At 41.7% G+C, this 24244-nt stretch overlaps 2 protein-coding genes across 2 annotated transcripts in view; both read right to left on the reverse strand.

Moving 5' to 3' along the window:
- TTC28 (tetratricopeptide repeat domain 28) overlaps window positions 1–24244 on the reverse strand; it is a 669495-nt gene that overhangs the window by 432158 nt on the left and 213093 nt on the right. The window lies entirely within an intron of this gene.
- On the reverse strand, window positions 15150–16078 carry LOC101645473 (complex I assembly factor TIMMDC1, mitochondrial-like). The gene has a single exon (XM_045289582.1). The coding sequence runs from the start codon at window positions 16076–16078 to the stop codon at window positions 15221–15223; it is 858 nt and encodes a 285-aa protein (XP_045145517.1). The 3' UTR covers window positions 15150–15220.

A 24244-nucleotide genomic window follows, 5' to 3' on the forward strand; every position in this document is an offset into this window, starting at 1 on the left:
TTGTGATAAGAGTTGGATGAGCCCCAATAAAATGATTTAAAAAAAACAAAACAGGGAAAGTTGTAAAGATACAGCGAAATCTATTTTCCTATTTACATCAATCAAGGAATGAAATAAATTTGGCTTACAGTCCCTTCCTGCATCATCAGAGCTCACACTCTCTAGTGAACCCCAGCTCCGATTAAAACACTGTTTGGGGCCAAACCTGTTCCAAGAGGCTGGCCCTAAAGTCTCGGCTTCTCTCTGCTGACCAGTCCTGATAGCTGCTTCTCCACACCGCCTTTCTGATGCCCAGCACCAAATGACCCAACTACTGCTACCTTTAAACCCTAAAATTCCCTGCAGGAAACAATGCTCATAATCCAGAAAGAAAAAGGTTACGAACACCAAGGAACCAGATGGAAGAGAGGTCCTGGCCTACATCTTCCACACTACCCGCCCCTGCCCCCCAGCCCAGCAGCTTCCAATCTAGGGGCTCCACTGAGCCCAAGGCAATCAAAGCCTTGCTAGGCCTAACCCCGAATCCATGATAAAATATCTACCAATACTGTGAGGGTCAGGGTTAGGGTTAGTGCCAGACACCTGGTCAGCCCGGCTCAATGACTCAGGATAGGATTCACCTCTCAGGAAATAAGGCCAAAGTCAAAGTGTTTGTTGCAAGGAGGACCCCCACATGGCCTCACAATGTCAAGCTTCTGGCAGGTTGACAAATGTGTTTGACCATCTCACACCCTCACACCTTTGTCTATGGGGATGTCCTGTCTGACCCAAAACCCAGCCCCTCTGTTGACAGGACAGATTATTACTATGTCCCACTGCTAACAGAAATGTTGGTGGTAATGTAAGTTGGCCAAGGTAAAAAGGTCTGGTGATCTATGAGGGGGATACTAAAAAATAAAGGAATTATACCCCCCTACAGTTATGTATTTAAATACTTTTATAAAACAACCTTATCACCCTCAAAGTACTCTCTGAAGTACATTACACTTAATACATTTTTCAAATCTGCCATTCCATTCTTAGAAACATTTTTCAAACTCATCTGTTTGAATGGCTGACAGCACCTCCCTCAGTTTTTTCTTTACCTCTTCTATGTTCTCAAATTACTGTCCTTTCATGTCCCTCTTCATTTGTGGTAACAAAAAGAAGTCACATGTAGCAACGTAAGGTGAGTAAGGTTACATGGGGCAAGAGAGGCATGCTGTTTATGTTTTGGGTTTTTTTTTGCCAAAAACTGGTGTAATGAGATGGCTGCGTGAGCAGGTGCATTGTTGCGGGGGCAAAACTAGTCCCCGATCTGCCACAAATCAGGCCTTTTAGGTCATACACTGTTATGCTATCTTTTCAGAACTTCTAAATAGACAGTTTGATTAACAGTCTGACTTGGTGGAATGAGCTCCAAATACACTATCCCCCTCACATCAAAAAAACATAAGCATCATCTTGATCTTTGATTTCACTTGATGAGCTTTATGGGGGAGAGGTGAAGATAGCGGTTTCCACTGGCTTGATTGATACTTAATTTCGGGGTCTTAAGAATAGCACCATGTTTCGGCACTAGTAATGACCTTGGGGGGAAAAAGTCTGGGTGATAAGGTTGGGTCAATTCAAAGCACCTCATGTTTCCACTCTATACTTTTTTCCTCAGGGCAGAAATTTCACAGTGACGGCCCTTCTCATTTCCAAGTCTGTTAAAATTCACTGAACAGAGCTCCAAGATAGTCCAGATAACTCCCCCAACTCTTCATGGTCTGTCTTCAAGCACAAGTTGTTTACATTTTTGTCTGTTTGGGAAGTTGATGGACATCAGGAATGAGGTTTATCAACAATCGAAATTTCACCTTTTTTGAAACGAGAAAACCACTTGTACACTTGAGTTTTTCCTACAGAGCTGTCCTTGTAAGCTGTGTTCAACATCACAAGTTTCTGCAGCATTTTCCCAGAGCAGGAAACAAAATTTCACAGCCTCGTGCTGTTCCCTTAAATCAGCCATCATAAAAACCAAGGTTTGAGTAAAACTACTTTTATGAAAAAATTCACTGTGACAAGAGAACCTTCCCAGGTGATGCCACTGAGTGCACTAACTCAGACCGAGTTGCTCAATGCTTGTGTATTACAAAAGCTTAATCTAGCAGAGCTTTTTTCCGTTTGTTTGGGGGCTTTTGGTATGTGTGGGGGTACCCCCTCATTGTTCAAAATTTCAGCCATTGAAAACCCAAAGGAAAACTTGCAGCTTGGGAGAGAAGTTTCGGAAACAATACATACATACATTCAAAAAGAGTCTAATATCCAAAATATTTTTATTTTTAAAAAATCTCCCGCAATTTAAAAAGCCCCCCCTCCCCTTCAAAAAATTTAGTAGAAAAAGTCCATGAACAGATATTTCACTAAAAAGGACATACAAATGGTCTAATAGACACATAAAAAGCAGCTCGACATCATTAGTCATTACCAAAAACCAACCTCCCTGACATCCAACTGATGCTGACTCATAGCAGCCCTTGAGGACAAAGTAGAACTGCCCCTGTGGGTTTCTGAGATTGCTCCACCATTACTCATTAGGTTGACACAAATCAAAACCACAATATGGTATCATCTCCCCCCTACTGAAGTGTCCAAGGTGAAAAATTGGGAAACAATGGGTGTTGATGGGGTTATAAAGAAACTGGAACCTTCCTCCGATGATGATGGGAATGGGAAATAGTACAGCCATGATACAAAACCGTTTGGTGGGCCCTGAAAAACTTGATCATACAACTAGTTGATGGCCTGACATCCCAACCCTGGGTGTCTACCCAGAAGACATGACGACAAGAACACCAGCAGAAACCCAGACACAATGCGCACTACAAACACTCTGCAACAGTCACAAGGCAAAAACAACAAAATGCCCATCGATGGATGGATGGGCGAACAAATGGGGCTCTACCCATAACGGAATAGTACTCAACCATAAAGAAAAGTGAAGTCCGGATGGAGATCACAACATGACTGAACCTTGAAAACATCACTCAAAGCAAAATAAATCATTGGCAGAACTGCAAGCACTATGTGTTTTCACTTATCTGATACAAGAAAATATAGAGAAATCAAAGATGATTATGGGTGGTTACCAGGAGTTAAGAGGGAGGGAGGCAGGGGGAAGTTTGGAGTCAGGGAGTTCCTGTTAATGGTGGTAGAAGGACTTGGTAAAGAACACGAATGGTTATGAAACATGAAGACTGTAATCCAAGCCAATGGAGTATTCACGTAGAAACTCTTGGATTGTTGTGTATAGTCTCACCACAGTTTAAAAGAAAAACAAAATTCAAAAACGAAAATCCTATGGGGGACAGTTCTGCCACATATGGCATCTCCAAGTGTTGAGGTCAACCAGATGGCAGCTGGTGACTTCTGCTCACAGTGCAAGCACCACTGCATTCCTCTCAAGTATGGGAACGCTTCTCTACTCCCCTATGTTCCTTTCCTGGTGTCCCCATGCTTTATAGCACATATTTCTACTAGAAGAGTTAAAACACTGTATTTATACATTAATTTTAATACTGTATATGCTCCCCAACTATATGCGTGCACAGAACCTGTTGAAGAGCTTCTCTTCAGTGGAAGTCTGACAATAACTTCCTTTGAAAATGTGTTGTGAGTTGCCATCCTGTTGGCTTTAACTCATGCCTATCTTATGTCTCATAGAATGGCACGTTGCCTTTGGATATCATCTCAGGTAATAGCACCTAATACCGAATTCTGCATTTATGTCACAGCTCTTTCCAGTAAACGTTCTTTGTCTACACTTGGCTTTGATATGAGGTCATTTCTCACCTCTACGCTGCACCGTACCAAACTATAACTGTGCTTAGTCAAACATTTAGATCTTTGCTAATTTCCAGTTAGCTCCTATCCATATGTTCCCCTTTCACAAACCTCCTGGATTAGATCAGATCGGAATGGCTGCTGGCAGCTGTTTGCCATTCAATTTTGCTACCACTAAAGCATGTGAACATTTCATTGTTTAGGCATTACAGAGACTCTCAGCAAACATTTACTCTGGGTTCTTGGATGAGAAGAACATTTGCGGTAGGCAAAGGTAAATAATAAACCACAATGCTACTCAACCGGTGACCTAAAAGCCTTTTGACATCTGACTCTATTGCTTACTAAATCATTGTGCATATAAACAAAGATCTAACCCATTGTTTCGACAGCAAATTACATTTCTAAAGCACAGTTCTTCAGTATTTAATTTATTTTAAATAAGCTTAAATATGGCACAATCATTCTGCGCCTTGCAAACTAAAACAAAAAGTATCAAATAAGAATTCATGGGTCACTAACTTACTAGGCACAGCTGGATAAGTCGATGATAAGTTGTCAGAACTTGGGTTTCCTCCACTATTTTACAGATTTCTATTATAATGGATCAGTTCCTACTGACTCTACAGTTCTGTAAGTCACAAACAAATACAAGTTCAATATACTGCAAATACTTATGGAATGCCTTTTACGAGTCAGGCCCAATAAGATTATGACTAACTGCACCCTCTCCCCAGAGGTTCAAGATCTAGTGGAAGACACCAATGTAAACAAGTAAAAAGCAATACAGAGCTCCTTGAGGACAGGGATGGAATCTTATTGATCAGACCCTTCTCTGATAAACTGAATGTCTGTTGTATCGTATGCAACAAGTATATATTGAATGAATTAATTTCTCAATCAAGTTTCATTAATTGGTCAAAGTGCAATAATTGCTATAACAAAGGGTTAATTCTAACTTGGTGGGCCTGTGAGAGACTCATGGACTGGAGGGTCTGAGCAAGGCTTTGAAGAAAGAGTTCAACTTGGGCAAGTTTAGATGGGATGGAGGATGATGAAGACAAAGGAAGGGGAACACTTCCTCACTAAAACACTGCAAACTGGGGCCTGTTCCCCTTTATAGTGGCTCTCCCTTTACAATGATATTGAGATATATCCAATATCAATATCAGTTGATATTCATCAACATTCAACAGGCATGAAAGAAATTCTAGGAAGAAGGCAGTGTAAACGAGCTATTGTTTAGATCTTCCCCGACAAATAACGATAGGGATATGGTGCTCAGCTTTGAAGGACTCAGAATTAGGAGCAGCAGAAAGCATCAGAGAACTATAGACAGGCAAGAATCAATAAGTCAACGAGTTGCATATGGTAGAAAATCACGTCCCACACTGTCCTGCCTCTCCTCAAGTCACACGGTTCACCATCAGCTGTAAACTGAGATAGTGGCCCCAGGAAAGGAGTCTGCTAGCCTATCCATCCCAGGAGCCCAAGCTTCTGCCCTAAAATTAACAAGACAGACCTCCTCGGGGATCCAATTGTCATATTAGAGCAGCTTCTCACCCAGATACTACTGGCTACAAGCCTACTATGAATTGCTCTCGAAGGTCCAGGGAATAAAGACTGCTCTTACACTCAACATTCTGCCTGCCTCTCTCCAGGTCCCACAGCTTGGGCCTCTAAGAACAAATGGACAGACCTCTTGAAGAGTCAGTTCTGGTCTGTCTGCTCCCCCTGTCAGATAGTGCTGAGGACCGCTATCTGAGGCTTCTGTGTGCCCAAGCAGAAGTCTTCGGTAGAGCCTGCACCCACAGCTAGCACACTCCAAGCAGAGCTCTGCTAGCATCACAGCAGATCTCCTCAGGGGTCCACTGGAGTGTACCAGACACTGTCAGCTGTGACCCTACCGTTAATTACTACAGAAAGCCTGTGCAGTAGAGTCCCAAGCTAAACACCTTATCAGCCTCGTGGTGCACCTCTTAGCTCAAGCCTCTGAAATCCTCCAGGGAGTCAGTTCAGGTCTGTCACAAGCTTTTCGGTCAGTGCAAAGGACTGCTGATTGAAGCAGCTGGGTGCTAAGAAGCAGGCATCTGCAGTGGAGACTACACACAGAACTTACCTACTACCTGAGGGGAGCTTTGGTAACAGTAAGGCAGAACTCCATGGAGGCCCATTTGGACCATGGGAATCCACCCAGACACTGTCACCTGCAAGTCTGCTGTGAATGGTTTGAGAAGGGCCTTGCTGTGGCAGTTGCTCCAATCATCAGCACTTTACCTGCTTTCCTGAGCACCAATAACTCTGGCCTCTGAAACCAACAGTAAAAACCTCTGTGGAGGTCAACTGGGGTTAATACGCCCCTATTTCCGTTGGTGCTCAAGATTGCTGACTAAGGTTGCTGTGCTTTAGGAAACAGAAATCTGAGTGGAGGCTGATCTCACAGTCAACAATCTACAGGGAGGCCTCTGATACCAACAAGACAAACCTCCAAAAAGATCTGACATACCTTCCCCACCTGGTAACTGTTGATTGCCAGGCAACTGAAAATTGCTATACACCCCACACTGTGTTATCTGCTCCCATATTCTCCAATCCTTCCATAATGTCCTGTGTACCCCATAGCTCAGGCCTCTAAAACCAACATAACAGACCTCCTTGGGGATCAGTTTAATTCTGTCTGCTCCCTATTGCAGTTAGAGACTGCAGACTGCTTACTGAAACTGCTGCATACGAGAAAGTAAACATCTTCAGTGGGGGTTCCAGCCAAGGTCAACACACTAGAGTGCAGGCTCAGTAGCAATGAGGAGAACTTCCTTGTGGGTCTCTTTGGAATCTGACTATTCTTTATTTCCTTACTATCCCACCAGTAACTGGTGGCTGCTGAACTGCTATGAACTCCTAAAAAATGTCCTTTACAATGAAGTCAGGCGGTGAGTCACCCAAATGGAGAATGTTCCCCCAACTAAAGCTCTGAAACCAACGAGACAGATATCTTGGAGGTCCTTCTAGGGAGAGTCCCAATCCCTCTTCCTCCTGAAATGGGAGGAAAGGCTGCCTGTACTTCCCCTGAATGCCAGTTCAGACACAAGCAGTCCCTACAGAGCCGGGAAGAAAAACTACAGCAAACTAGGAGGGCAACAACCAGCCGCAAAGAGGGCTCGCTGGGTGTTTCCAACTGAAACAATGTGATTGCAGAAACGGAGAAAGGAAGGTAAAATAAGCAGAGAGAGGGGACTGCATTTCCTGATGGTAGTCAGATTGATTAGTATACCATGAATATCTCATAGGAGTGGCAGTGCCCACTGGTGAACACAGCATGCTCTCTGGTGTGTGTAGGAGAGAATAAAAGTTGAAAAACAAAAGCTGGAACTTTTAAATATCAATTAAATCAAGTTATCACAGAAAGAGACAGAAAAGAAATGCCAAGAATTTTGGAAGAAGTAGGGAATGGGAACTTAAAAGCTCATGCGCAGCCATCTAAGGTGAACATATTGAAGTTGCCATGTCCAGAGGAAAAAATGAGCAATGAAAATCAAAAGACCCAAGGAAATAGTCCAATTCTTGATTAACAACAACAAAAAACCTTCAAAAAATTAAAATAAAAGGGAAATTTTTCAATAGAATTAAGAGGTTTTAAAATTTAGTGAAAGAAGTCCATTCACTTTTTAAAAAATTATTATTAAAAGATCATTTTATTGGGGGCTTTTACAACTCTTATAACAATCCATACATGAATTGTATCAAGCATATTTGTACATATGTTGCCATCATTCTTTTCTGGACATTTACATTCTATTCAGCCCTTGGTATCAGCTCCCCTTTTTTTCCTCCCTCCCCACCCTCACCCTGGTGACCCCTTGATAAATTATAAATTATTGTTTCATTAGCTTTTATTTCCATGTATTATTGTTACCTTGAGGACTAAGGTGGGTGCACCTGACCCAAGCCATGGTATTCTCCTTTGTCTCATATGCATGTGAATGTTGGACCTTGAATAAGGAGACTGAAGAAGAATTGATGCATATGAGTTGTGGTGCTGGAGAAGAATACTGAAAGTACCATGGACTGCTAAAAGGACAAACTGATCTGTGTTGGAAGAAGTAAGGCCAGCGTGCCCCTAGAGTCAAGGATGGCAAAGACTTCATCTTACATACTTTGGACATGTTGTCAGGAGAGACCGGTCCCTAGAGAAGGACATCATATTTGGTGAAGTGGAGGGGCAGTGAAAAAAACAGAAGACCCTCAAGAGATGGATTGACACAGTGACTGCATCAGCTGGCTCAGGCACAGGAACAATTGTGAGGATGGCACAGGACCATGTAGTGTTTCATTCTGTTGTGTATAGGGCTGCTATGGGTTGGAGCCGACTCGATGGCATACAACAACAACAATAGAAGGATTCAGCAAAGCTGCAGTGTATAATAAGCAATGTGGTGATGAAAGCTGATGGTGTCTGGCTATTAGAAGATATAGTATCTGGGGTCTTAAAGGATTGAAGTTAAACAAGCAGCCATCTAGTAGGGAAGCCACAAAGCCCACATGGAAGAAGCGCACGATCCTGTGTGATCACAAGGTGTCGATAGAATCAATAATTATCAAGCATCAGAAGAACCAAAATAAGCAATCATATCAAAGCAAATGAGGGGGAGAAGAGTGAAGACCCAAAGCCCATCTGTAGACAACTGGACATTCCCTCACAGAAGGGTTACAAGGAAGAGACAAGCCAGCCAGGGAGCAATATAGCACTGATGAAAAAACAACATTCCTCTAGTTTTTTAATGCTTCCTCCCCTTCACTCTCATAACCCCAGTTCTATCTTACAAATCTGGCTAAACAGGAGCATGCACACTGGGGTACAGATAAGAGCTCCTGACATACATAATCCAGGAGAGATAAACACCTCACGAACAATAATAAGACTAGTGATACCATGAGTTAGGGTGAAAGTGGGAGGAGAAGAGGGAGAAAGAGGAAACCAATCGCAATAATCGACATATAACACCCCCAGCACAGAGGGGACAAACTACATAAATGTGGGTGAAGAGAGGCAGTGGATGGCGTAAGATATGAAAATAACAATAATTCATAATTTATCAAGGAGTCATGAAGGTGGGCGGGTGGGGGAGGGAGGGAAAAGAGAGGAGCTGATACCAAGGGCTCAAGTAGAAAGAAAGAAAGAGAATGATGATGGCAACATATGTACAAATGTGCTTGATAATACTGATGTATGTATGGATTGTTATAAGAACTGTAATAGCCCCGAATAAAATGATTTTTTTAAGTAGCAGGGATAAGATCAACAAAAATCAGGCAGATTCCTCATATACTAACAGAGAACTCTGAAAAGGAAATCAGGAAACAATATCATTTACAATAGTCATCTAAAAGATGAAATACTTAGGATTAAATCTAGCCAGAGATACAAAAGAACTATTTTTAAAAAATACTACAGGATACTCAATAAACAAAAAGAGAACTTCATAAATGGAAAAATATACCATGCTCACAGATAGGAAGACTTAACATTGTAAAAATGGCAATATTACCCAAAGTGATCAACAGATGCAATATAATCCTGGTATGGATTACATCATCACTTAAAGACATGGAACATCTAATCACCAAATTTATATGGAAAATAAAGAGACCCCTTGATAAGCAAAGCATTACTAATGAAAAAGAAGTCTCATACTTCCCAACTTCTAAACTACTACGAAGATAGGGAACTTAAGATAGTCTGGTACTGGTACAAGGATATCCTACAAAGATCAATGGAACAGAAATAAAAACTGAGACGTAAATCCACCCACTTACAACAGCTGGTTTTACACAGGGTCAAAATTAATTATGTGGGAAAGAGGTAATAGTGTTTAAAAAATGTGCGGGTGAAACTAGATATCCACTTGCAGATCACACACCATATACAAAAACTAACTCAAACTGGAACAAAGACCGAAGTGTAAAACCTACAACTATAAATATCATCAATGAAAAATTAGGGACAAATTTAAGATCCTTAATACATAGCATAAAAATACAATCAAGTCCAAGTAAAAATATACCAACACCAAAAGACAACTAGAAGAATGGGCCTTCCTAAAAAGTAAACATTTGTACACGTAAAAAGATTTAACCAAGGAAGAGGTGGGGGAAAGGGGGAACCCAACAAACCCAGGGACAAGGGAACAACAAATGATCTAAAATCGATGGTGAGGAGGGCATAGGATGCTTGGGTGGGCTGGGGGGAGAGGGGGCCCTTGATCAAGGGCAAAATAGCTGAGAGGAGTTACTGAAACCTGAATGAAGGCCAAACATGATAGTGGGACAAGAGGAAAGTAAAAGGAAATAGAGGAAAGAAGTAGGAGGCAAAAGACATTTACAGAGGTTTAAATACAGACACGTACATATGTAAATACATTTATATATAATGATAGGGAAACATCTATGTACATTTATTTATTTGTTAAATAGTAAGGCAAAAGACAGACATTGGACCTCTACTCAAGTACTCCCTCAACACAAGAACACTTTTTCTAATAACCTAGCATTCTGGGATGCTGACCTTCCCTGACACAATCACTGAAAACAAAATGGATGCATAAGCAAATGTGGTGAAGAAAGCTGATGGTGCCCTGCCATCAAAAGATAAGAGCATCTGGGGTCTTGAAGGCTTGAAGATAAACAAGCAGCCATCTAACTCAGAAGCAACTAAGCCCACATGGAAGATGCACACCAGCCTGTGTGATCATGAGGTGTTTATAGGACCAGGTATCAGGCATCAAAAACCCATAACAAAAAATTATATCAATGTGAATGAGGGTGGAATGGAGACCCAAAGCCCATCTACAGGCAACTGGACATCCCCTTACAGAAGGGACAAAAGGAAGAGATGAGCCAGTCAGGGTGCAGTATAGCACCAATGAAACATAAAACCTTCCTCTAGTTCTTTAATGCTTCCCCCTCCAACCTCCCCACTGTCATGACCTCAGTTCTACTTTACAAATCTGGCTAGATCAGAGCATGTACACTGGTACAGACAAGAGCTTGCAACACAGGGAATTCTGGGCAGAAAAACCAGGACAAATAATGAGATTAGTGATACCAGGAGGGGAAGGGGAAGGGGAAGGTGGGGGAGCAGAAAAGGGGAACCGATCACAATGATTGACATATAACACCCCCCCAGGGGGATGGACAACAGAAAAGTGGGTGAAGGGAGACAGTGGTAGGTGAAATACATGAGGGAGGGGGTTCAGGGAATGAGCTGATACCAAGGACTCAAGTAGAAAGAATATGTTTTGAGAATAACGATGGCAGCAACATATGTACAAATGTGCTTGACACAATGGATGTATATATGGATTGTGATAAAAGCTGTAAGAGCCCCCAATAAAATGCTTTATTAAATATTTGTTTAAAGAATATTCACCGAAGAACAAAAAGAGGGCTTATAGACTGGGAAAACATTTTTGGTAACATTTCAGACAAATCTCTAATTTAGAGACTAATCTCTAAAATTTATAGAAAATTTTGACACCTCAGCAACACGATTGCTGAAGAAAAATGTGAACATAAGCAAAGGCGGTGAAAAAAGCTGATGGTGCCCGGCTACCAAAAGATATAGTGTCTGGGGTCTTAAGGGCAAACAAGCGGCCATCTAGCTGAGAAGCATCAAAGCCCACATGGAAGTAGCACACCAGCCTGTCTGACCACAAGGTGTAGAAGGGATCAATTATCAGACATCAAAGAACTAAAAATCTTATCAGTGGGTACCCGCTTTACTGACACAACCACTGAAGACAAATGTGTGCATAAGCAAAGGTGGTGAAGAAAGCTGATGGTGCCCGGCTATCAAAAGATATAGCGTCTGGGGTCTTAAAGGCTTGCAGATAAACAAGCGGCCAACTGGCTCAGAAGCAACAAAGCCCACATGGAAGAAGCACACCGGCATGTGTGACCACAAGCTGTTGAAGAGATCAGGTATCAAGCATCCAAGAACAAAAAATCATATCATTGTAAAGGTGGGTGAGTGCAGAGTGGAGACTCAAAGTCCATCGGTGGGCAACTGAACACCCCCTTACTCGGGTTGTGGGGAGGAGACGAGCCAATAAGGATGCAGGGTAGCAACAATGAAACATATTACTTTCCTCTAGTTCTTTAACGCTTCCTCCCCCCAACTATCATGATCCCAATTCTACCTTACAAATCTGGCTGGATGGAAAGATGTACATTGGTACAGATAGCAACTGGAAACACAGGGAATCCAGTGGAGATGACTCCTTCAGGACCAGTGGTGAGAGGGGTGATGCCTGGAGGGTGAAGCGAATGTCGGGTAGAAAGGGGGAACCAATGACAAGAATTTAAGTATTGCCTCCTCCCTGGGGGATGGACAGCAGAGAAGCGGGAGGAATTAAACATTGGACAGGGTAACTTATGACAAAACTATAATAATTTATGATCTATGAAGGGTTCATGAGGGAGGGGGAGGGGGAAGGGAGGGGAGAAATGAGCAGCTGATATTAGGGGCTAGAGTGGGAGGCGGGCAACAAATGTGCATATGTGCTTGACACAATGGATGTATGCATGGATTGTGATGAGAATTGTACGAGCCTCCAATAAAATAAATTTAAAACAAAACAAAACAATGAACAGGTACTTTTCTAACAAAGACATGAAAGCAGTCAAAAATCAAATGAAGAATGCCTAGGGATCATTAGAGAAAAGCAAATCAAAACACCAGTTAAATTTCACTTCACCCCAGGATTAATACCAAAGTTAAAAAAATAGAAACAAAAATCAACAAATAGTGGCAATGGTATGGGACAACAGAATCCTCATACACTGCTGGTAGGACTGTAAAATAGTACAGCTACTGTGGGGAGATAGTGTGGCACTTCCTTTAAAAGTTGGAAATAGAAATACTCTATGACTTAACAATATCACCAGTAGGTGTATATATCCTATAATATGAAGAGTTGTAACATGAATAAGATATACATGCATACTCATTCATCTTACATTCATTACTCACAAGAGCAAAAAGATGGAAACAAACTAAGTGGATAAATGGATAAACTAGGGGACACACACAATAGAATACTACAAAATGTTAAAGAATAACAATGAATCTGTAAAATACCTCACAATATGTATGGACCTGGAGGACATCATTCTGAGTAAAATTAGTCAATCACTAAAGGACAAATCTTAGATGAAGTCACTGTGTTAGGCTGGGTTGACTAGAGAAACAAATTGACACTGTTATATGTGTAAGAATGAGCTTGATATCAAAGAGTAATTGTATATTAAGAAAACATCCAGAAAAAAAAAGAAAACATCCAGTCCAGATCAAGTCCATAAGTCTGATAATAGCCCTTAAGTCTGATACTAGTCCATAAATTCCTCTTCAGACTCAGGCAGTCACATGCAATGATGCAGAATGCAGAAAGATCACAGGCCAGTGGGTGCAAAGTCTTGCAGATCCAATGGTGCTGGAAGCATCTCCAGGACTCTCACAGGTCTCAGCGTGGGTCCAGCAGCTTGTCAACAGGAAGGTGCAGCAAAGAGAGCTCTTGCAGGTCTCAGCAAGTTTCCCATGGCTTTTCAACAGGAAGACGACGGGGCAGAGAAATCTCATGAGAAGGCTGTGCCCACTGGGAGGTATCATCAGGCTATGACCTAATTGACAGGCTAGACCCTACCCCTTCACTATTAATACCCTCAAGTTGACACAAGATTATGTAACTGCCACAATCACTACTGTACAAAGTCAAGAAAAGATTTTCACACAGAAGCATTCTTTGATGGTTACCTGGTGTGAGAGAAGATAGAGTCAATAACTAACTAAAAGGTAGATACATCTTAACTTGTTGATTCACTAAACTCACTGCCATGAAGCTAATTCCAACTCAAAACAACCCTATAAGATGGGGTAGACCTGTCCCTATATGTTTCCGAAGCTGTACATCTTAATGGGAGCAGACAGCCTCATCTTTCTACCAAGGAGCTGCTGGTGGGTTCTAACTGCTGACCTTGCAGTTAGCAGCCCAACGTGTAACCACTAGGGCTCCAAAAAGTTCATAGGAAAATTCCCTATCTTTTAACCCCATTTGTCCACAAACGTTTTGAAGCCCCCTCATACAATGAAAAGGAGATCAGTACAAAATGATCAGGACAGAGGAAGGCACTGGGAGGAACACAGAGTTAAATCCACAGAGATAAATACTATAACATTTCACTCCCACTAGGACGGCTAAAATACAAAGAGCATAAACATTTAAATATTGGCCAGGATGTAAGGAAATTGGAACTCTTATCCATTGCTGGTGGGAATGTAAAATGGTACTGACATCGTAAAATGTAAAATGTACAGTCGGGTTGGCAGTTCCTCAAAAAGCCAAAAATAGTACTGTATTATCCAGCAAGTCCACTCTTAGGTATGTGCCCACAAGACTGAGAGAGACTTGCACACCAATATTCATTGCGGAATTATTCGCAATAGCCAAAAACTAGCAACAAACGATATGCTTCTCAAGAGGTGAAAGATAAACAAAATGTGGCACATGCATACAACGGACTATTCCTCATCTAGAAGAAGAAATAAAGTCTTGATACATGCTACAGTCTGTATGGGGCTTGAAGACATTACACTGAACTAGATAAGCCAAAAGGACAAAAAACATTTATGACCTTACCTAAAAAGACAAGAACAAGCAAATGCACACAGACCATACAGGAGCAGGCAGGAAGGGGTGGGGGAGGAGAACGGTGATGGAAAACTTTATCAAGGGTAGGACTGCACAGCTGATTATTTTGTTGTCACTAAGTTGCACACCTGTACAAAGTTGAGTTGGCTAAAGTTGAGTGATAGATATGCTTACAATAAAGCACTTCCTGACCCCTTTCTCCCCAAGAGCAGCTGCCCAGTCTGCTCATGTACAACCAGACACCTCATGGGATTTGATTCCTTTTTTCAGTGGGGGGTGGGGGGACAGGGATTTGATTCCTTCATTGGAAGTCTAGGGTCATGGTTTAATATGATATTCAAGTTGATTGGCCTAATAATGTGTCTAGTGCTTTCCCCCTAGGTCAGTACATATTGCCTAAGGGTCTTAAAAACATTTTTTCCGTCATTATAGAATTTATTGTGGACATTAAGCAATGCACACCTGTATAATATGTATCCCCTTGTTAGACAAAAATATGTATTTTAAGTCAAATGAACATACAGTAGCTCAAATCTTGTTTGGTTTGGTTTTGTTTTTAAGGGCAAATCACTGCCATTACAAGTGCCAGTGCTTTGGGATAGGGTCATGCCCCACAGGCAGACCAAACAGTAGCCTGACCATTGGCCTTCAACAGACATGAGAACACGGTCCCCTTCCGTTCTCTAATGACATTCCAGTCCAGAACACTTTCAGTCCTTGTCTTGTTTATCTGTTGTCGAAGGGTTTCTAAGAAGGCTTAGCGGGGCTTCAATTTTCCTAGCATCATCTTCAGATTGATTTTGTTGTAAACCACTTGCAATCTCTTCTGGGAGGAACTCAGTAATTTGAAGCTTGGCCTTCCATTCTTCCAGTTGCCGCTCATGGAGTACCTTATGATCCTTCTCTTTCCTCTGTTGAACAGTCTCTCCACAGTACCTCTGCAGCAGCATCAACAGGCTCCTAATAGGGGTACCCAGCAAGGCTCCAATTATACCACCAGCCATCAGACCACGCAGGCCTAAGTTTATTCTGAAAAGACTTCCTGTGACAGCTCCAGCAATGACAAAATGACTGAGGGCATTTTTATTTCGGTACACATTCAGACCAGTGGTCACTGAGTTGAATGTGGTCATAAACGCCGCAGTTCTCCAGCGCCAGCGCCAGCCATACCGAATGAAGGCCCGAGTGGCAGCACAGTGGGCAGCTTGCACAGCATCAAATCGGTTATGATAGATGTCTGCTTGGCTCTGCTCAACGTAGCATTGTTTGGCATGTACAAAGGCAGGTACTCCTCCATAGACAAAGCCAATGATGCCTGCTGAAACTGCTGCCTTACAAATATTCTGAAGTTCTTCAGATGTTCTCTGCTGGTCATCTTTAATAAACAGCTCTCGGAGGAGATCCCATCCGGATTCCGGGTAATGGGATTCTGGGATGGAGGGAGGCAGCTTCGGTCGCTCAGCAGGGGTCTGGAACTCGGCGGCCACTGCTTCAGCAGCAAAGACTCTGGGGAAAGGACCTAGTGCCCTGCGGAGGCAGCTCGGAGGCACCTTCCGGGGATCCTCCATGGCCCTCTCCTGACCCGAGGATGCACGCACGCACGCACGCTCCGGCGTCAATGAACCAAGGCCGCCTGGGGGCGCCTGGCAAGGACGGTGAACTAAACGCCTCGGCGCCGGGGTACCACTGCTGGGCCCAAAAGCCAGTCTCACTTCCCTGGGTCTTAAAAACTTTTAAGAGGTCACCCAAGGCATAACATTTGCTCTACTCACCTGAAGCAACACAGCAAAAGGAAAAGTCAGGCACAGGAGGAGGATATGGACTGGATGGCTCATTGCCTCCAAGAAAAACTGTCTCCTTTTTCATGACACTAGAAGAATTGGACAGTGCCACCTATCATTACTGAACATTTTTGTCAAAGATTCTACAGAGGAATCTTGATCAAAAGGGGAAATATATAGAACAGAATTTCAAATTCTGATGGATGACAGACTTTCTGGAGCCACCAGAGTTGGATGAGTACCTGAAACTATTGCCCTGATATAATCTTTAAATCTTAAACCAAATACATTCCCCAAAGTCATCTAAAAACCAAACAGTGGTTAAACTAGTAAAAAAGGTCTACCTTGAGCATTATACTCCTTTATGAGATCAAATTGACAACTGCAACGTGAACTATGTGATCGGAGCCTTAGGGGCAGTGAGTTTATGTTACTGTGGGAGAACAACTCAGAGAAGGAAGGAGGGAACCATTGCACAGCTCACAGAGTATGATCAATGCCAGTGAAGTGTATATATACAAATTGTTGTTGTGTAATCAGTTCCATGTTTGCTCAAGGAATGCCCCAGCCAGGTGGGAGTAAAAGAAAACAGTAAAACCTGGCCTTGAGTACAGCTGAAGACATTTCCAAAAAGGCTTGAAACGCCAAGGTTAACAAAAGAAAGCAGAGAATTTTTTTTAAGCTTGGCTTACAACTGCTTAAATCTACTTTTATACAAATATAGCTAGCTGGTTTTCCCCCAGAGGTGCACCAGGCCACTCTAATTCCTAAAATATAAGAGGGCTTCAAACCTTTCATGTAAAAAATTCATTGTCTTTTAATTCCATTTTTACACAAACTTTTTGAAGGTTCATAAGAGCTACATAGAGCCTCAATGGCTCTCCATAACACCCCAAGTTTCTGACTTTCCAATGCTTTACTCAAACTGCTTTGATGTCAAAGAACATCACTGGTGGTTGCACATGAAAGAGTGCCAACACAAGATGTAATGCTTCCCTTCCATTCGATCCCTGTTCTTATCTACGCTAAATTCTTGGAGTTCACAAACTTATGGTTCTTCCTAACCTCTCCTCCAATTAAACTTAAAAATGACTGTTTCTCCCCACTTGTGATCCAAAAGAATAATGGCATCCCATGACAAAGAAATAACCAAACACAACTCCATACTTTCCTTTGAGACCTACAGGTGTTCTAGTCGAACCCACATACGCCATCACAGGCAGCATCAGACTTATCTACCATTCAACAGTCAGGAAGAGAATGTACCAACTGTGGAATTTACCAAGGGAACTATGCCTTCTTATCTAACTTTATATTGTTTAAATGTTAGGTCCTTAAATCATAAAGGGAAACCCATAGATAAAATTTTTCAGGAAAAACAGTAGTGAAATGTTTGAAGCATTGTAAAAAAATAAGTGTGAGGAAAATACTTTGGTTCTTGGCAATGTTCTCTTATCTCAGGGAAATATGAGATCATGATAAGTAGATTTTTATGCCACATTTTAATAACATTTTGTACTTTACAAAGCTGTTGCTGTTCGGTGCTCTGACTCACGGGGCTCCCATGGACAACAGAAACAAGCTGCCTGCTCCGGGACCATCCTCAGAGTTGTTGCTATGGGTGAGCACACTGTTTCAGCCACTGTGTCAATCTTTCTTGATGAGGGTCTTCCTTTTTATCATTGGTGTTTTTACCTTTCTGTTACTGCCAATATTTTTTCTCATGTCTTTCTTCCTATATCTCTTCTCATTTTATTTCCTTATCTTCTCTCCTTTTCTGTTATAGCCTTCTAATTAATTTCAATCATAAAGAAAAAATATCTATATTAATTATAGGTGTGAATCCTTACATTACATCCCCAAATAAAGATGTGTTAAGAAAACAGTTCCCCAAATATATATATTTTGATATTATTCATTAAAGGGATTCAGTCATATTTGGCAAATATTGGGTTGAATAAAGGTTTTTTTAAAAAAGGTCTCATTTCCTCCCTCCCTTCCACCCTTTTTTAATTGTAGAATCTTTCAGAACCTTCATATCTGCCCAGTGAATTTGGACAATACATATACTTCTTGGGAACTTATTGAACTATAGAAAATTTTGTTCTTTATTTAATTACATATGCCTTTAGAAATGCAATCAGCATAATACATTCAAAAAGTCTGTACATTACATATTGGGGGGTGGGAGGAGAGGATATCAGGCTATAGGAAAACAAAAAACTAGAGGTAGCACTCGTTTTTATTAAGAGTCCAGCTGTGGAAACAAATTTAATGAGAGGTTAGCAGGTAGGGAATGAACATGTATCTCCCTAAGGTACTTAAGAGGAAGGAAAGCTATGAACAGCATGCCAGAAATAGAAATGAAATGGAGATGATAAAACCCTTTAAACGGGTTTACCTCTGCTGCTTTTGAAAATCACACTAGTGAAAGTAAAGGAAAATTGGTGAGAAAGTCCCGGTAACACTGGTGGCTATTAACCTAGATGCCATCTGCAGGAGGATCAATGCTCAGCTAACATCACCTCTGCCTGCATGTTTCTCCTGTATTCCATTGTTTCCATGGCACCCTGTGGGAGATGCCATTGTTAGCCTGAATTTGAAGTCGTCTGACTTCCTTTCTAAATCATAAGGTCCTCTGAAAATAGGGAGAACAGTAGATCTGACTCTGCATCCGTAAGATCTTACACTTCATAGACTGTAAAAGGTTGTTTGTCATCCATCAGTTCACTGGGATTCTCCAATTCAGTGGTTGACAAGCATTCACAAGGGTGAAATGAATTACAGCATCACTATTAAGTGTAGCCCACTGTCTCCTCCTCATTAGGTACACCCGGCACACAGTAGGGCCTCAATAAATTTCCACTAAAGTGATTATCCAATCAACGTTTGACTGTAAGGTTCGACCGTCCTTTAAAGATAGGCACTTCAAAAACCACAGGGCAGTGCTCTGCTCTGGGCCACACTGGCTCGGTGAAATCCTAGTTGGAGCCTAGGCTCTGGCCGCTTCGGGGCAGAGATGGCCAGGGCTACCTGCCTCCCACCAGGTCTCAGATGTCTTCATAATGCAAAGCACTATAGTTGACATAGGGAGGGACAAGTACTAACACTCAGGAACAAGCCTTGACTCACTGTAGAGGAAAAGAATTCCTGGATGATAGGAAGATTGGGTGCTAAAGGAAAAAAACAAATTTTTGTTGTTGTTGAAAGATTTTTTAAAACCACCCAGCAGCTATGACAAAAGCCCCAGTGGCTAATAACTAAGGGCTTTTCTTCTAACTGAAAGGTTGATTCAAACCTACACAGGGCTCCGTGGCAGTATGATTTTGGAATGATGGAGAGAGAGAAAATTCACTACCATTGAGTAAATTCTGATTCATGGCCACCTTATAGAACAGAGTAGATCTGGGGGGCTCAACATTTTTACAGGAATAGAAAACCTCATCTTTCTCCCACAGGGTAGCTAGTGGTTTTAAACTGCTGACCATACTGTTAGCAACCCAACAGTTCCTTGACGATGACAACTTTGGAGGCACAAAGGCAATATGACTTTACCCTATCTGATTTGGGTTGCTAGGGTGTGGAACTGAATTGAGAGGAGGGAGAGGCAGGCTGAGCAGGTCAGGAAAGTGGCAGTGATTTGATTCTAGAGACCACTGTAGGCCAACAATGAGTTAACTTTTCCATCCTTAGCACCTCTGTCACCTGCCTAGACAGATGCACATCATTTTTTTCTCGCTATTCTTTCCAATTAATTTCATTCTACTGTAAACCCATTCTTCCCACTCCAATTTTCTGTCTCAACCTACCGACGGGTTACCTTTCCCAGATGGTATAATTAAATACTTAAAAACAAAAAAGCAGTCAGGATTCTGTCTTCACAAAAATGCCTAGAGACACAGCCTTTCTTTCAAGCCACAGCAATTCCATATCAGCCTAAAGGTCATCTAGATTTTTCAAATCTCCAGGGAAGAGCATGACAAGAGAATGTGTGTGTACGACTCCACCATTCAGATCGACTTTTGAGTGGGTTTATTCTCCTAAGAGGTTTACTTAGTATGGGTGGGTAAGTTCCTCTCTACCAAGGGCTCTCTCTGGCTAGGATTTTTTTTTTTTTGGTAAGTGAAAACTGCACTTAACAGAAATTCAAATAGAAGAGTGAATTAACGGGGTAATTTCAGATGCACTGAAAAGCTGTAATGTCCATTCAAAGTAATGAAGGCACACAGCATTAATCTCCTAAAAAGATTCAAATGCTATGAGTATAGCAATTCTATTTCTTAGTAAGAACAAATTAAGATGATTTCCCTTACAGAAATTGCCATAATTACAAGTAATTATCTTGTACTCTCTAAATTTACCACTACAGCACATTCTGCAAATATCTTTCCCTTCAAATACTTTATTTGAAAATACAGGAGGGACAGTTGCTGTGTCCATTGTGTCACAGGCCTTAAACTGGTGGCCTAACAGCACGGATGAGAAGCAGATGACAGTCTCCACTTGGAAACGCTTGGAAGTCCAAATTGATGACTCTCCCTTCATCAGGTAACTAATACCACCCAAAGGACTACAAACAAAATGAGAATGGCAAACATTCAAAAGGACAGTAGAGTCCAATGTGGGCTTCTGCCTGAAGCAATAGAGAGAGGCATTTGGATATGCATGGGGCAATCATGGCAAACATGTAAACAGCTGCTGTCCTATTTATAAAATGCCTTGCAGAGCCAAATAAAATTCCATCATTTGCAGCCTACTCTGTTTTTCATGTTCCTTTAATAAAGAAATATAACTCATTAGGTATTAGGAGGAGCATTCAGCCTGTGAAATCTCATTTCACCATCTTGGGGGCCCATTACCGGCTGGATTTCAGCTGGTGTTTGAAGTCTGTTTTCCAGCCAAACTGGGATTCTGTGCCATTGTGAAAACATGCCAGACCAGAGCTGGCCTTTCCCTCCATTCTCCTCACTGCCTGGCATGGCCTCCCCCACATTTCCTCTAGGTGAAAACCAGCCCACCCTTCAAGTCTGGCTGAAATGTCACTCTACCATGAAGACTCTTGCGATCAATTCACTCCTACTCCCAATGCCAAACCCTTCCCACACTACCAGCCAGCTCAGCTATGACCTCTGCTTCTACTACTTCCCCAGGAACACTCTTAGTGCTCCTCAGGCAATGCTTCACACACGCCACCTCATTTGTCAAGTGTCTGTGCTGTTGCCTTGTCCCATCTTCCAGATTCTAAGTTAAGAACTGCATCTGACTTGTATTTGCCTCTCTAACACCTATAGCAAATGTTTAATCATTGCTGATCAATCTGAAACAAATCTCCTTTTTCAAAATGATTCCCGGTTAAGAGCACATCGTGGAAACAGCCTCTAAAATGGCTACAGAGTCCATGGAGGAATGATGTAGCTTTTAAACTTGGAGCAACTATCTCGTTTTATTGACTCCAAAATTATGTGGTTTTATATTAGTGGTTATATATCATCCCTGGTGAGAGTATAACCTCTGGGTCAATCTTCCCGTTTATTTGGTCAGGATAAATGTGAAAGTATACTTGCATGTGCAATTGTACACAGTCATAACCTGCCATTTAGGATCCTTCCTTTAATTGGTATCTCTTACGGGTTAGCAGTTTTGTTTATATTTAAATTTTGGTCTTGTTGCTAACAACTTCTAAATGTCAGAAGTATAATCTGTGGATTTATAATACTTTGAAAAAATAACAGTAGGAATTTTACATTCTCACATTCACTGCTTTTAAAAATATATTTTCTTGTATTTTTAGTGAGAGTTACAGTCTCAGAAACTCACAGGGGCAGTTCTACCTAGTCCTATAGGGTCTCCATGAGTCATAATCAATGCCGTGCCAGTTAGTTTTGTTTTTGGTTTTACAGTTTGGTGAAAGTATACCCAACTGGACAGGTTTTCCCATGCAATAATGTCTACACATAACGATCAATGTGTCACAGTCTTCACATTAGGCCAGCATTCGTATTATTTCTGTCCTTGTTGTTCCATTCCCATTAACTCAGCCTCCTGGCCCCAGAACCTTCTCATCTAGAGTAGATACTTTGTTAAAAAAAAACAACTCAGTACTCCAGGGTGGCATTCTTACCTTTTTTTTTTTTTTTTTTGCCAACCTGTTATTTAGGTAAAAAGTGACTTAAGGAATAGTTTCAGTTCAAGGTTTATGGAGTGTCTTAGGATAATAGTGTCGGCAATGCCTCTTGTTCAAGGAGTCCAGTAAGTCTGGAATCTTTGAGAATTTGGAGCTCAGCTCCACATTCTGTCTGTCTTTTATCAGGACACACCTACTGACCCTGATCAGACATTCAGTAGTAGAAGGCAAGCACGATCTAGTTCTAGTCTCAAGCTGGAGGAGACTGTGACTCCTGGAGGTCCATCATTATGAAGGCCTGCTCCCTCTCCCCTCACTCATTCATCTGTAATCCAGTGTGAGGCAATGCAAAACCATATTAAGGATTCCCTTTAAGAGATTAAAATCAACATCAATAATTTGCCCACATTTAGTTATTTACTGGAAACAGTCATAATGTAATAACCTACCAAAACCAAACTCACTATAATCAATTCCAACTCACAGCAAGTCTCCAGGACAGGGCAGACCTGTTCCTGTTGTTTCTAAGGCTACAAACCTTGATGGGAGCAGAAAGTCTCTTCTTCTCCAGGGAGCAGCTGGCTGATCATGAACTGTTGAACTGTTGATCTTGGGGTTAGCAGCCCAAAGCATAACCACACAATGCCACCAGAGCTTCTTACAGAATAGGCAAACTCTTCTAAATTTTTTGTTTCATGACCACTGTAAATGGGATGGCAACGTTCATCATATCTGCGTGGTCACTTTACTCGTTTTTTCCAAACCATTTTATTGGGAGCTAATCCAGACATCATACCACTCCATAGTTCAATCACACATGGTCTACTTTAGATCTGGGTCAATCTACATAAACTGTGTACTTTTCTCACAAGCGATTCTGCATTTATTAAGGATAGTCATTAGTTTTTCCTCCCCTGTACCTGGCCATCCTGCACCATCTACTCTGACTTTGAGCTTGTCAACTGCTGCTCAACCCTTCAAAATCTATGATGGGAAGTTTGTGATTATACAGTGGTACTGATCAAATCTCTTAAAATAAGTTCAGTCCCAGATACATCAGACACTTGGTAAGAGCATATTGGTGCTCTTTGCCATTGCATCAGTTCTGACTCATGGTGACCCTGTGTGTGTCATGGTACAGCTGCTCCAAAGGATGTTCAAGAGTGTGACCTTGCCAAATCACCCTGCCAGTCTCCCATGACTCCTGTGGGTTCAAACCATCACTTTCTTTCCATGCTTTGTACTGGGAGACATGCAGCTGTCTATACTGCCCAGGGATGTTCAACATAAGCAATATTATTGAGAGGTTACTTATTTAACCCCCTCAACTCTCTAAAACCACTAAGTCATCAAGACAGAGAGCTATAGTCCACAGCTGAAGTTCCTCACTCAGAAGAGAAACCTTCTCGGGGGCCTATTGACTTCATCACATTCACTTGGATGCATTTCTCACCCACCGCAGATCAGAGATGGTGACATGCGGCAGAATTCCAAAAGGCAGGCGTATGCCGGCAGCATTACGCTGAAAAGCACAGAAGGATGAATCAAATCTGCGCAAAGTAGGCATAAAATTCTTTAAAATTGGGGAATTATTTTTAACAGCAATCTGGGCTGTTTGGAAACGAAGCCTATATTCCTTACAAGTGCCTATAGGACCCTTGTCTGTTAAAAGAGTAGAATAATTCATGTCTGATAATTTGAGTAATCAAAGTTGAAAGCAGGCTTAGCATCTTGTGCATTAAAAAAGGCAGAAAAGATATTTTGGAAAATATGACATGAAAGAATACTGTTGGGAGGGGAAAAATGAGGACCTAATGTCGGGGGTTTAA

This window comes from Echinops telfairi, unplaced genomic scaffold (genome assembly GCF_000313985.2).
Source record: "Echinops telfairi isolate 266 unplaced genomic scaffold, ASM31398v2 ScPeMD7_29;HRSCAF=101, whole genome shotgun sequence".
Classification (NCBI taxonomy): domain Eukaryota; kingdom Metazoa; phylum Chordata; class Mammalia; order Afrosoricida; family Tenrecidae; genus Echinops; species Echinops telfairi.

Coding starts and splice junctions, on each gene's coding strand:
- LOC101645473 (XM_045289582.1), bottom strand. CDS start 16,078: ATGGAGGATCCCCGGAAGGTGCCTCCGAGCTGCCTCCGCAGGGCACTA.